Source organism: Odocoileus virginianus, chromosome 31 (assembly GCF_023699985.2).
Source record: "Odocoileus virginianus isolate 20LAN1187 ecotype Illinois chromosome 31, Ovbor_1.2, whole genome shotgun sequence".
Taxonomy (NCBI): Eukaryota; Metazoa; Chordata; class Mammalia; order Artiodactyla; family Cervidae; genus Odocoileus; species Odocoileus virginianus.
Window position 1 is genome coordinate 27172680 of NC_069704.1, and position 14310 is coordinate 27186989.

A 14310-nucleotide genomic window follows, 5' to 3' on the forward strand; every position below is an offset into this window, starting at 1 on the left:
CTGAAAGGGCCTAGAGATGGGTGTTTCTCTTTCTCCAGGTCAGTTAGGCTCTGGTTAAAAAGAAAAATAATAGTTACTGATAAGGAAGAAACCCTCACATTTTACTGGAAAATTTTTTCCAGGAGCCTTGTACCTTTTTTATCTTCATTTCCTCCATTATTGCACCTTTTGTGTTTAGTTGATTTTTTTATTGTACTATTTTCTCACTTCCTTTTGTGTTTTTTTCTGTTAAGATGCTAGTGTTTACCATGGGGATTACAATTAACATTTTAAATTTATAATAGTCTAGTTTGAATTGATGCCAGTTTGACTTTAATAACATACAAAAACTCTGCTTCTATACAGCTCTGTCCCCACTTGTATTCTTGTCAGGAGTTATATCTTTCTAATTATGTGCTCCAAAACATAAATTCTTAATCGTGTTTTATGTATTTACTTTTAAATCATGTAGAAAACTAAAAGTGGACTTAAAAATTAAAAGCAACAGCAATATGACTTTGATTTACGGTCTAGAATCCTTTTATTTCAACCTGAAAGATCCATTTAGCATTTTTTTGTGGTCAGATCTGGTAGTAATGAACTCCTCCCTCAATTTTTATTTACTTGAAAATGTCTTAATTGTTCCTTAATTTTTGAAGAAAAGATTAAGAAGAAGAAAAAATCTGTTTTGTTAAATGGAGAATTCTTTGTTGATAGTTTCTTCTTTTAGCACGTTAAATATGTTTCCCCTTTGCCTTGTTGCTCCCATGGTTTCTGATTAGAAATTAATCTTGTAATCTTATTGAAGGTCCCTGGTATTTTGCCTTTCTTTTGCTGCTTTCATGATTTGGTTTTTATTTTTTCAAATATTCTTTATATTCTTTTCTTCCTGAACCTCCCATAATGTGTATGTTGGTCACCTGGCCTGTGTCTCACAGGCTTCTTAGGTTCTGTCCACTTTCTTCATTCTCTTTTCTTCTCCTTCAGACTGGATGATTTCACATGTCCTATCTTCAAGTTCACTGATTCTTCTGTCTGCTAAAATATGCTGTTAAACTTCTCTAGTGACTTTTTAAAAATATTTTTTTGATGTGAACCATCTATAAATCTTTATTGGATTTGTTACAGTATCACCTCTGTCTTATGTTTTCTGGGGTTTTTTGGCCATGAGGCATGTGGGATCTTAGCTCCCTGACTAGGAATTGAACCCTCACCCACTGCATCAGAAGGGACCAGGGTCCTGCTAGGGAAGTCCCTCAAGTGACTTTTAATTTTAATTATTGTACTTTTCATTTCCACTATTTCTGTTTAATTCCTTTTTATAATTTCTCTATTGATAGTCTCATTTTGTTGATAGTTTTCCTGGTTTTTTAGTTCTTTGTCTGTGGCTTCCATTGGCCTTTCCATTAGTCTGTTGTTTTCCATTTAAGACAGTTGATTGAGACCGTCTATCTGTTAAGTTCAGGTATCTGCACTTTCTCAGGGACAGATTCTGTTAATTATGTTTTCCTGTGAATGGGCCATACTTTCCTATATTTTGTATGCCTTGTAATTTTTTGGTTGTTGAGAATTGGATATTTGAATGTGGTAACTCTGGAAATCAGGTTCGCCTCCCCAGGGTTTGCTGTTTTTGATGGTTAAAGGCTATAAGCATCTGTTTATGACTTTTCCAAACTATGTTTTAATATAGGTCCTTTATTAATATTTTGACAAGAGATTTTTTTGACCTCCAGGAACTAAAAGTTTAAAAACAAAATACCCACTTCTCCTGGTCTTTAAAGATTGGCTCTGTTCTGGGCCACTCCTTCAACTCTGCCAGGCCCTGCCCTAGGCTTCTCTTTCTTTTTGCACTGCAGTCCTGAAAGTCAGCCACCTTTGGCCACAAAAGCCTTTTATCTTTATCAGATTCGAACGCCTAGGATCTTCTCAGGTGTCTCTGTATGCATACTGCTCTGGGCATGCATGTGGCTTTCTAAACTATCCAGTATACAGGGACACTGTTTTTGTTTTGATTTAGCTGTGGTGGGTTTTAGTTGCGGCAGGCGGACTTCCTGGTTGTGGTACTCAGGCTCAGTAGCTGCCGCGCGTGGGCTCTTTCACTGTGGCCTGTGGGCTCCAGAGCTCACGGGCTCAGTAGTTGTGGCTTTCTTGTTTTCTCTCTCTCTCTTTCTCTGTCCCCTTTCTCTCCCCGTTTTCTTTGAGCTTTTATGTATTCAGTGTGTTTTGATATATAACATTTGTGTTATACTTTTGGATGCTCAAATTTTTTATCTTTATGACTAAAGATAAAAATTCTCCCGTATCTTTTGACCTGAGCCTTCAGTCTTTGATAACTTTTTGCTTTCTGACATTGTAAGTGTCCTTCATTTATCATGTACTCTTTTTTCCCTAAACTTGGAACTGACACTTCTTCCTATTGTAAGGTGTGAGTATTTAGAAACCACGACTCTGAGCTACTTGCTTAGAATTGAGTCTAGGCCTTTTCTGTAGACATAGAAAATACTGTTTGACAATATTGTCCAATCAGACATGTGTGACCCTTCATTTATGGATATTGAGTGTATGTAATGCACTACTCAATGCTAGCTCAATATTTTCAATAAAGGAGTTCATGCATTCAAAAAAGAAAGAAAATACTGTTTGAGTGAGGGTGTAGGTACATCTTGGTCAGTACTCAGATGAGTTAAGATTAGTTAAGGGACACAGTCCTCCAGAAATCTGCCTAAAACTTCTAACCCCATGTATTAGGAGTTAGGCAGACAAAAGACTTCAGACAACACTCTGGTCACTGGCACCAACTGCACATTTCAGAGAGTTTCCCAAATTCACCCTCAGGTTTGATAATTTACAAGCAGGAGTCACAGAACTTATGGAAGCTGTTGTACTCATGACTACATTTATTATAGGGAAAGGAGGGAAAAAAACTAGAATCAGGCAAAGGGAAGAGATGCACAGGGCCAAATCTGGGAGGGAGTCCAAGTATGTAACTTCAGATGTCTCTCCCCAGGGAGTCAGGGACAGTGTTACCTCCTCCTAGCCCCAGAGCATGACAGTAGTATGTACAGTGTATTATCAACCAGAGAAGCTCAACTGAGTCTTGGTGTCCAGAGTTTATATTAAGACTTCAATGCATAGGTATAATTGCTCATATGATTGTTTTTTCTGGTGTGGCCAACTCCACCCTGAGTCATCTCATTGTCATCTCATTAGCATAAACTACCAGGTGTGTTCACAATATATAACAAAATATATAATAAAAGACACTCCTGTCACTCAGGAAAAAGTACCCCCCAGTAGCTGAGACAAAGTTTAGGCTTCCCTTAAGGTAAGGCCGAATATCTTGCTATCCAGGTAGTTAACATTTTTTTTTAATATTCATCCAAAATAGATAGAAAAATTATTTCCTTAAAACTTCTTCTTTCCATTCTAGAAATTACAGAAGAAATCCCTATGAAGACTTTGAATACGAAGACTGTGTATGTTTCTGTGTTACCAACTACAGCAGACTTCTAACATTCAGTTATCTGTGGTTCAGTCAGCGTGTCCCTGGATATACCTGTTCTTCCCTCTGCCACTGAAACACACACATGGACACAGACATATTGAAGATGTTTCGTTCAGATGCATGTATAATATACTGTTTTTTATCTAAAATCAAAATGGAATTGATCAAATGACTTGACACTTAACAGTATTCACACTTAACCTTAAACACCTATGCATTTATGTTGAGAGAAAGTTGGTGTTACCTCAGCTCTAAAAGGTATGCTTCTATACTTGAAATTTTACGTATAGAATATAGAAGTAGTTTAAATGGTATAGTGTGTGTCCACACACACACACTCATATATTTATATATAGTTCTGTGGCCTTTTAAAACTTGTGTGAAACCTCTTAAAGGAATGGACAGTGTTGTATATTTTTTGCTGCCTGGAGTTTCATGGGTAGTCTGATGGAATATTTTAAGTTTCAGTAAATCAGAACAATAAATTTTCTCTCAGATAATAAATATGTTAGAAGTAATTCATTCTCCCATCTTTAAAGGACTCAAAACTTAATAGTTACTTCTGTATTAAGACACTAGACTAAATATCTTTTTTTCCTTTTCATTGAAAGAAATTTATTTCTAAAACTCTTCAGATTACTTTTGAAACACATTTGGCACCAATTTATTTCCAGGGCTATGACCATGTTAACGTCAGCAAACTAAAGAGGGTGATTTGAAGCAATTGTCCTAATAGTTAAATTATGGTAGTAAACTAAATATCTAATTTCACTTCTTCCCAAAAATGCTGTGTCAAAGAAGTAGATGCCAAGACAAAATTAGATGTGTAAGAATCTATTGGGAGAAGGGTATCTTTCTCATACATGAAAGATAAAGGGGTGGGTTTAAGACAAAGGTAGAGCCTTCAAAAAAGTCCAGAGTTAGGCAGAAATGACCTGACTTTGGACCATGTCTTGCTTAGTCAGTGACTGAAGGGGACTGTGGCCTCAGCACAAATGTATCCATTGATCTGAAAATCCAGTAGCTAGAGGCTTGTCAGCCAACTATACTCCCTACATCAGATTCTCCTGAAAGGAACTGTGAATCGTGTGGCTCTAGCCACTAGAATAAATGCATTCAAATCCAAACCCACAAAGTTGGAGGAAACCACACAGGATAACAAATGTTGGCAAGGATTGGAGAAAGGAGAACCTTTGTGCGCTGTTGGTAGGAATGTAAAATGTTGCAATCACTATGGAAAAGAGTAGAACAGGTATGATTTCCATGATCCAGCAATCCACTTCTGGGTATATATCCAAAAGAATTAAAAGCAAGGTCTTGAAGAAGTATTTGTGTACCCAGGTTCATTGCAACATATTCACAGTAGCCAAGAGGGAGCAACTCAGATGTCCACTCAGGGATGAATGGGACAAGGACGTGTAATGTCAGTGCACAATTGAACATTGTGCAGTCTCGGAAAAGAAGGACGAGCCTTGAGGACAGTAAGCAAAGTGAAATAAGCCAGTCAGAAAAAGAGAAATGCTGTGTGATTCCACTAGTATGAGATTATCTAGAGTAGTCAGATTCATTGAAACTTAACACAGTGATGGCTGCCACGTGCTACAGAGAAGGAGAAATGGGAATCGTTTTAGTTTTGCAAGTTTTGAAAAGTTCTAGGGGTCTTTTGCACCGTGTGAATATAATTAACATACTGAACTTGATCCTTAAAAAATAGCTAAGTTGTGTTTTGAATGTCAGAGGGTCAGAAGCCAACCTGAAAGAGCCTCCAGTGGCCAAAGCTGGAACAGTTTGAACAAAAATGCAATTTAGTATTGAATTAAAATCCGAAGTATAAAATAAACATCAGTGAGTACATGCTGATATAAATGATTGAGTAAATAAATGAGAGAGGTAAGACAGATCTTGGTAAAATTCCATATAATTTATATAGATGTTCCCTCTCAAGGTGGTACACCTTAACTTCCCATACCCTGAGAATGGGCCGTACTTCATGATTTACATCAAAAGAGTATAAAGTGTGGAAAGGGAACAAAAAGCAACTTTGCAGTTAGAAAACTGGCACACACACCTCGGACAGGTCGGCATCATCAGTTATGATAGCATATACTCTTAATAGGACTTGATGAGATTGTTACTTTACTTCTGTTGTCTTCCAAAGTGCTTAGAACCCCAGACTAACCATGAGAAAACCATAAACTCAAACTGAGAGACATTCAGACAGTACCTGGCTCTGTTAGGTCATCAAAAACAAGGAATATCTGAGATATTCACAGATCAAAGGGGACAAAGCAGACAAAGGCTAAATATGATGTGACATCCTGGATGTGATCCAGGAACAAAAAAATCTGAAGGGGAAAATTCATGAGATCCAAATAAAGTATGGAGTTTAGTTAACAGTATTGTATCATTGTTGGTTCAATAATTGTGAAAATGTACCATGATAATCGCTTCTCAGCCTTTTGGCTAAGATCAAGTGTGAAAATGTACCATGATAAATGTAAGATGTAAGTTAGCAATAGGGTAAGCTGGATGTAGAGTGTGTGGAAACTCTGTTAATAAGTGGAAGAAAATTAAATTTAAAATTATTTGTAATAGCATCAAAAACTGTGAAATACTTCAGGGACAAATTTGACCAAAGATGTGTAGTACCTGTATCCTGAAAATTATAAAATATTGCTTAGAGATAATAAAGCCTGTATGATTGAAAGAGATATGTCATGTTCATATTAGTCAGGTAGCGCTGCCGTAACAAAATACCACAGACCAGGTGACTTAAACAGCAGAAGTTTATTTTCTCACAGTTCTGGAGTTTAGAAGTCCAGTATCACTAAGTCTGCAGGTTTAGTCTGTCCTGAGGGTCTTACCTTTTCACTGCATCCTCACCTGGCCTCTTTGTGTGTGTGAACTCCCAGTGTCTCTTGTTAGGACACTAGTCCTATGGGATTTAGGGACCCAGCCCCATGACCCCGGCTTCCTAGTTGTTGCTAGTGGTAAAGAGCCAGACTGCCAATTCAGGAGACAGAAGTAAGAGACGAAGTTCTACCCCTGGGTCAAAAAGATCCGCTGGAGTGGGAAATGGCAACCTACTCCACATTCTTGCCTGGAGAATTCCATGGACAGAGGAACCTGGTGGGCTTCAATCCATAGGGTTGCAAAGCGTCAGACACGACTGAAGCTACTTGGCACCTGTGACCTTAATTTACTTTATAATAGCTCTATCTGCAATCACATGGGTATTAGAACTTCAACATTAGAATTTCAAGAAAACAACTCAGTTTATAATAATATTCATAGATCCAAAGATAATATTAAGCTGACAATTATCCCAAGTTAATCTAAAGATTTGATGTAATACCAATCAAAATCCCAGAAGAATTTTATAACATTAACTAGCTGGTTTTAAATTTTATATGGAAATGCAGAGGATTTAAGACCCAAATTTTCAAAGAGAAGTACAAACTTGGAGGATTTAAATAATCTGATTATAGGATTTATGAAACCATATAATTAAGACTGGAATTGGCAGAAAGATAAGAAATACAGCATTAGGGCAAAACAGAGAATCCAGAAATAGATCTATGTGTTTTCAATTAATTTTTTTTAATGATGCCAAGGACATCAGTGGGAAAGGGGTAATGTTTTCTCCAAAATGGTGCTGTAACAAGTGGATTGAATAGACACATACACATACACCTCTCCACTTGCAAAAGGACCATAAGTCAAAACATAAATACAACAAATATAAAATATGGCAAAATATATTTTACCACAGTGTATAACAGAAGTAAAAGCTGAAATTATAAAACTAGAAGAAAACCTTAATGACTTTTTATGGTTAAGTAAAACGGTCCCCCAAAGATGTCCTCACCTTAATCTCTGGAACCTGTAAGTATATTACAAGCCCAGGGTCACATCTTTGCAGGTGTGATTAAGGTTAATAGACTTTAAAGAGATTATCCTAGTTTATCTGAGTGGGCCCAGTCTAATCACAGCTTTTAAAAGCATAGAACTTTTCTCTCACTGGAGGCAAGAGAAATTGACAGAAGGGGAGGTAATAACTTCCAAACATGACAAGTGAAGAAAGAGAAAAACAAATCTATATTTAAGCATATTGGGGGCTTCCCTGGTGGGTCAGATGGTAAAGAATCTGTCTGCTATGCAGAAGACCCAGGTTTGATTCCTAGGTTGGGAAGATCCCCTGAAGAAAGGAATAGCTACCCACTCCACTTGCCTGGAGAATTCCATGGACAGGATCCTGGCGGGCTAGAGTCTATGGAGTCACAAAGAGTCGGACCCAACTGAGCAACTAACAAGGCATATATATGGAATCTAGAAAAATGGTACTGATGAACCTATTTCCACGACAGGAATAGAGACACAGATATAAAGAACTGACTTGTGGACATAGCAGGGAGGGGAAGAAGGAACAAACTGAGAAAGTAGCATTGAAATATATACATTACCATGTTTAAAATAGATAGTTAGTGGGAAGCTGGTATATAACAGGGAGCTCGGCCTGATGCTGAGCTGGGATGGGTGTGGGTGGGAGGGAAGCTCAAAAGGGAGGGAGTATATGTATGCTTATGGCTGATTCATGTTATACAGCAGAAACCAACACAACATTGTAAAGCGATTATCCTCCAATAAAAAAAAATCCAAATATGGGAATTTGCTATGCTGTTGGTGGCTCAGTGATGTCGGGGTCCATGAGCAAGAACTGGAGAAGAAGGGCCTCTGGGAGCTAAGGTCAGTCCCAGATGATAGCAAGGAATCAGAGACCTCAGTCCTGCAGCAGAAAAGAATTAGAATCTTCCAGTAGCCTGACTGACCTTAGAAATAGATTCTTCCCAGAAGGCCCTGATAAGAGCTAGACAGTCAACACCTTCACTTTGGCTTTGTGAGGCTCAAGGCAAAGAAGTCATCAAAGTCCACCAGACTTCTGACCTACCAACTTATATGAAATAATAAATTTGTGTTGTTTTAACCTAAGTTTGTGATAATTTATTAGAGCAAGGCAAAAGTTTTCTTAAATAGGTTACAAAAAGCAAAAACTATAAAGGAAAATATGAGTAAATAGGACTTAGAAAACTAAAGACTTCACTTCTCCAAAAGATATTTTATAGATAATAAAAAGCAAACCACAGACTGAGAGAATATTTGTAAAATATATCTGAAAAGGACTTGAACCTGGAATATGTGAGGATCTCTTAAACAATGGTGAGACAAACTGCCCAGTTTTTTTTTTAATTTGGCTAAAGATGAATAGGCATTTCACTGTAGAAGGGATACAAATGGCAAATAAGCACATGAATATTGTTCAGCATCATTAGTCATCAGGTAATTGGAAATTGAAGCTATAATGGGAATCATTACATACCCACTAGAATGATTAAAAGTTAAAAGTCTGATAATATCATGTGTTGGCAAGGATGTGAAAGAAACTGGACCTCATACACTGTTGTTGGGAATATAAAATGATACCATTAATTTGGAAAATATCAGTTTCTTAAAAGTTAAACACAGACTTCAGGTCCATACAAGAGTGCATAGACCTGTTTGGTTTTGGGTTTTTTTTTTTTTTTTTTTCTCCTCTAACTATAAATCATGGGAATAACTAAGGAGGCAACCAAAGGAACAAAGGAAAACTGTCAAAAGTGTTAAGAAAAGGTGAATTGATTTGGAACCTCATGACTGGAAGGACAACCTAAGTGGTAGGATTTAATTTCCCCACTGAACAGAAGATGGTGATCCACCCTCGCCATAGAAGAGAGTCAAGTAGTCCGTTCCTCTCACATCAAACAGTCCCTCAAACTACACTAAGTCCCCTACATACAAAGCTTCAAGTTGTAAACTTTCAGAGATGTGACACATATTTGCACGTCCAACCATGCTAGTTCATGTGTCTGGCGTGCATTGTCCCTTGCACGCATACTCTGCGAGTGGTTGTGCGTTTCTGTACTTCACAGTACTGTTGTGCAACATGAGGAGCTTACTAACTCCTTGAGGAGGCAGTTAGTTTTTGAGACACAGGAACATAGGATGGAATATGAAATTTGCAGCAGCCATTCAGAATGCAACCCATGCTACCCTGCCCTCGATGATGAGGAAAAGAGCTACCACCCAGACATCACTGCATCATTTTTTCAAGAGGGTAGATAAAATTGAATCCTGCAAGGAACCAGAACCTGTGCCAGCAACATCAGCTGTGAGTGAAACTGTAGCTTGCCCTCCATCTCCTGTTGTTGACCATCCTTCAACTCCACCATTTCCCACCTCCTCTCCTTCCAGTCAGTAATCCTTCATGAGTTGACAGGTCCCGTATGCCAGCCAAATTATTTGTTTGGAAAGTATTATAAACTTATTATGGTATAGTACTATATAGCCTACTGTGTTAGTTAGGTACCCAGCCTAACTTCGTTGCACTTAAAAACAAATTGGACGTATGAACAAGCTCTCTGAATGAAACTCATTTGTATGTAGGGGACTTACTGTGTATGAGACAAACCCAGCACCATCAACAAGGAGTTCTGGAACATTAAGCAGTAAACAACAAGCCCCACTTCCTCCCAGAGACCTTGGCATTTCAAGGGGTAACCAGTAGAGGGCATCCTGCCAAAGCACCCAGACAAGGCAGCCTCTTGTCTTGATTGGCCTGAGTAACCTATCTCTTGCCAGAGACACCAGGGTGACTAGGGTAACTAGTGTGTGTGGGAAGGGAGAGAGGGCTAGGGTTTGGGGGGAGAGGAATGTCTCACAGTAATAAGCATGTGGTCTGTAGTGCAAAGATAAGGCAGCTCTAGAATAGAGAAGCATCTTAGTTCCTTGAGGCCAAAAACCTCTCATCCCAGAGAGAGACCCAGCATCCCAACCTGGGAAGACTCCTTTTATCCCCTCAGGCAGCACTAGCAAAAAGCCCCAGTGGCACCAGTTAAAGAAGACAGAAAGTGAAGTCGCTCAGTTGTGTCCGACTCTTTGTGACCCCATGGACTGTAGCCCACCAGGCTCCTTTCATCCATGGAATTTTCTAGGCAAGGGTACTGACGTGGGTTGCCATTTCCTTTTTCAAAAGCAGACTGAAATGACACCACAAAGCTGCTAAAATTTAAACTGTCAGTGGAACCACTATCTACAAAAGGAGGTTAAAACCTGCACATTAAACAGAACAGGATACCTGCCTGCTAAAATAAAAGATTTAAATAGGAACCTAAGCCTCCTAGCAACAGAAAATCTTTATTCTAAGAACTAAGAAAATCACAACTCATGACAAATGAACCACTGACACCAATACCAAGTTTAAACAAATGTTGGAATTACTGACAAGAAAATCCTAAGGACTCCACCCAGACACTAGTAGATCCAATCAATGACTTCAGTAAAGTTACAGGATACAACATTAACATACACAAATTGCTAGCATTTCTATAAGCTGATGATGAATTATATGAAAAAGAAATAAAGAAAATCACCATATTTATAATAGTATCAAAACCAATAAAATATTTAAGAATAAATTTATGTATAAAATAGATGACTAGTGAAAACCTATATAGCACAGGGAACTCTGCACAATGCTCTATGGTAGCTTAGAAGGGAAGGAAATCCAAAAAAGAGAAAATATATGTATAGCCGATTCGCTTTACTATATAGTAAGACTAACACAACATTGTCAAACAACTATATTCCAATAAAAAATGAAGAATAAATAAAAGAATAAATTTTACCAAAGGGTTGAAAGAAATATACCCTAACCCTACTCAGCCTTCTCTGACACCATCCTCGTAAGTAAGGAAAGGGGATGATTGGGAATACTTTGTTATAACAAAGTGATTTGAGGGTAGAAGTCCAGACTTTCCTGGTGTGATGGGATGCAGCCATGGTAATGTGAAAGTGATGTCGCTCAGTTGAGTCCGACTCTTTGCGACCCCATGAACTATATATAGCCCATCAGGCTCCTCCATCCATCAGGACTTTTCCAGACAAGAGTACTGGAGTGGGTAGCCATTTCCTTCTCCAGGGGATCTTCCTGACCCAGGGATCAAACCGGGGTCTCCTGCACTGCAGGCAGATGCTTTTACTATCTGAACCACCAGGGAAGCCCCTAGTAATGGTATTTTATGGTATTTTGCTGGAATAGAGAGGTTATTCTCTAAAAGTTCTCTGTCTTGCTAGGCTTTCTCTTTTCTGGTCCTTTGGCTAGAGCTTTTGTGTGTTTGTTTGTTTTGTCTGCACTCCCTGGCATCCCTGGGTCATTGGCCTCTTCAGTTCTAAGTGCAGGATGTACAAGACTAAAAAGAAAACCCAAAGAACTGACCACCATTTTGTCACTGGGGGCCCGTGATACTGTGATTTATAATCAACATATATTTAGTCTTTGTTCCTATTTCTGGCACCTCTGCTCATTTCTTCCAGCCTCTGCTGGGCCTCCATGGCCACTCTCTGTAAAGCAAATGCTCACTCTTGCTCTGTCCATTCTATTCCCTTCTCTTCTTTTTCCCATAGTCCTGAGTGCAATCTTGAATGCTCATTTATATTCCTATATTCTAAATACAGGTATCAGGTAAGGTAAGTCAGACAGAAAAGTAGAAATGTCATATGACTCCTCCAATTAAATTAATAAAAAATTAAAAATATGTGATACCCCTTACATGTGGAATTGGAAAACAAATGATACAAATGAACTTTTAAAACAGAATCAGAACCACAGACTTAGAAAATGAACTTTTAGTTGCTTGGGAGAAGGATGGGAGGAAGGATATTTAGGGAGTTTGGAATGGACATATATGCACTGATCTAACATCTCAAAAAGGAAGAAATATTCTTCAGAAACTCCCATTTTTGTGGTTTCAAGTCTAAATTCTTCATCTGAAAGGAGAAGGGAGATTAAATTGATTGAACAGGACATATAAAATCAGACAGAAACCAAGCTATAGAGCCCACAATGAGATGTTCTACTCTTCTGATTGCTTGTCTAGAGCTGGGCACATAGTTGGTGTTTAATAAGCAATTGTGAAGAACATCAGGGTCTTATCCTATTAAGCTCCTATTAGTTGAATCTGTATTGGTCATTATTTCCTTCCTCTATTGAGCTCATCCCTAGGTACTTGTCTTGCCCAGCTGAAGCTACACTTCCCTTTAACTCTAATGTTAAATCTTAGCACTTAAGTCTTACATTTACTGTGACATTATAAACTGAAGCTTTTCTCAAATTTTATTCTCATTTCCCCAAAACAAACAAATCAACCAATGTAACCTTATATACAGTGCTGTGATAATGTTCAAACTATATATGTAATTCCTGTGCTCAAAGCACACATGTAACACTCTTAGGCCAACAGATCCAATTATCTACAGTATTTCACTAGTACCCACAAATATATTCTATTCCAGTAGGATCAGTTCAGTTCAGTTCAGTTGCTCGGTTGTGTCCAACTCTTTGCAACCCATGGACTGCAGCACACCAGGCCTCCCCGTCCATCACTAACTCCCGGAGTTTACTCAAACTCATGTCCAATGAGTCAGTGATGTCATCCAACCATCTCATCCTCTGTCGGTCCCCTTCTCCTCCAGCCCTCAATCTTCCCCAGCATCAGGGTCTTTTCAAATAAATCAACTCTTCACATCAGGTGGCCAAAGTACTGGAGTTTCAGCTTCAGCATCAGTCCATCCAATGAACACCCAGAACTGATCTCCTTTAGGATGGACTGGTTGGATCTCCTTACAGTCCAAGAGACTCTCAAGAGTCTTCTCCAACACCACACTTCAAAAGCATCAATTCTTTGGCACTCAGCTTTCTTTATAGTCCAACTCTCACATCCATACACGACCACTGGAAAAACCATGGCCTTGACTAGATGGACCTTTGTTGGCAAAGTAATGTCTCTGCTTTTTAATATGCTGTCTAGGTTGGCCATAACTTTCCTTCCAAGGAGTAAGCGTCTTTTAATTTCATGGCTGCAGTCACCATCTGCAGTGATTTTTGGAGCCCAGAAAAATAAAGTCAGCCACTGTTTCTACTGTTTTCCCATCTATTTGCCATGAAGTGATGGGACCGGATGCCAAGATCTTAGTTTTCTGAATGTTGAGCTTTAAGCCAACTTTTTCACTCTCCTTTTTCACTATCATCAAGAGGCACTTTAGTTCTTCTTCACTTTCTGCCATAAGGGTGGTGTCATCTGCACATCTGAGGTTATTGATATTTCTGCCGGCAATCTTGATTCCAGCTTGTGCTTCCTCCAGTCCAGCATTTCTCATGATGTATGCTGCATAGAAATTAAATAAGCATGGTGACTATATATAGCCTTGATGTACTCCTTTCCCGATTTGGAACCAGTCAGTTGTTCCATGTCCAGTTCTAACTGTTGCTTCTTGACCTGCATACAGATTTCTCAAGAGGCAGGTCAGGTGGTCTGGTATTCCCATCTCTTTCAGAATTTTCCAGTTTATTGTGAGCCACACAGTCAAAAGCTTTCACATAGTCAATAAAGCAGAAATAGATGTTTTTCTGGAATTCTCTTGCTTTTTCGATGATCCAACAAATGTTGACAATTTGATCTCAGGTTACTCTACATTTTCTAAAACCAGCTTGAACATCTGGAAGTTCATGGTTCATGTATTGCTGAAACCTGGCTTGAAGAATTTTAAGCATTACTTTACTAACATGTGAGATGAGTGCAATTGTGCAGGAGTTGAACATTCTTTGTCATTGCCTTTCTTTGGAACTGGAATGAAAACTGACCTATTCCAATCCTGTGGCCACTGCTGAGTTTTCCAAACTTGCTGGCATATTGAGTGAAGCACTTTCACAGCATCATCTTTCAGGATTTGAA

General features: G+C 38.6%; 1 protein-coding gene across 4 annotated transcripts in view; it reads left to right on the forward strand.

Moving 5' to 3' along the window:
- IARS1 (isoleucyl-tRNA synthetase 1) overlaps positions 1–4002 on the forward strand; it is an 80423-nt gene extending 76421 nt beyond the window's left edge. For all 4 annotated transcript variants that reach the window (XM_070459465.1, XM_070459463.1, XM_070459466.1 and 1 more), the window contains one exon: positions 3410–4002. In XM_070459465.1, the coding sequence (XP_070315566.1) occupies positions 3410–3492 (83 nt within the window). In that variant the 3' untranslated portion in view covers positions 3493–4002. The remainder of the gene's footprint in view (positions 1–3409) is intronic.
- Positions 4003–14310: the final 10308 nt, after the last annotated feature.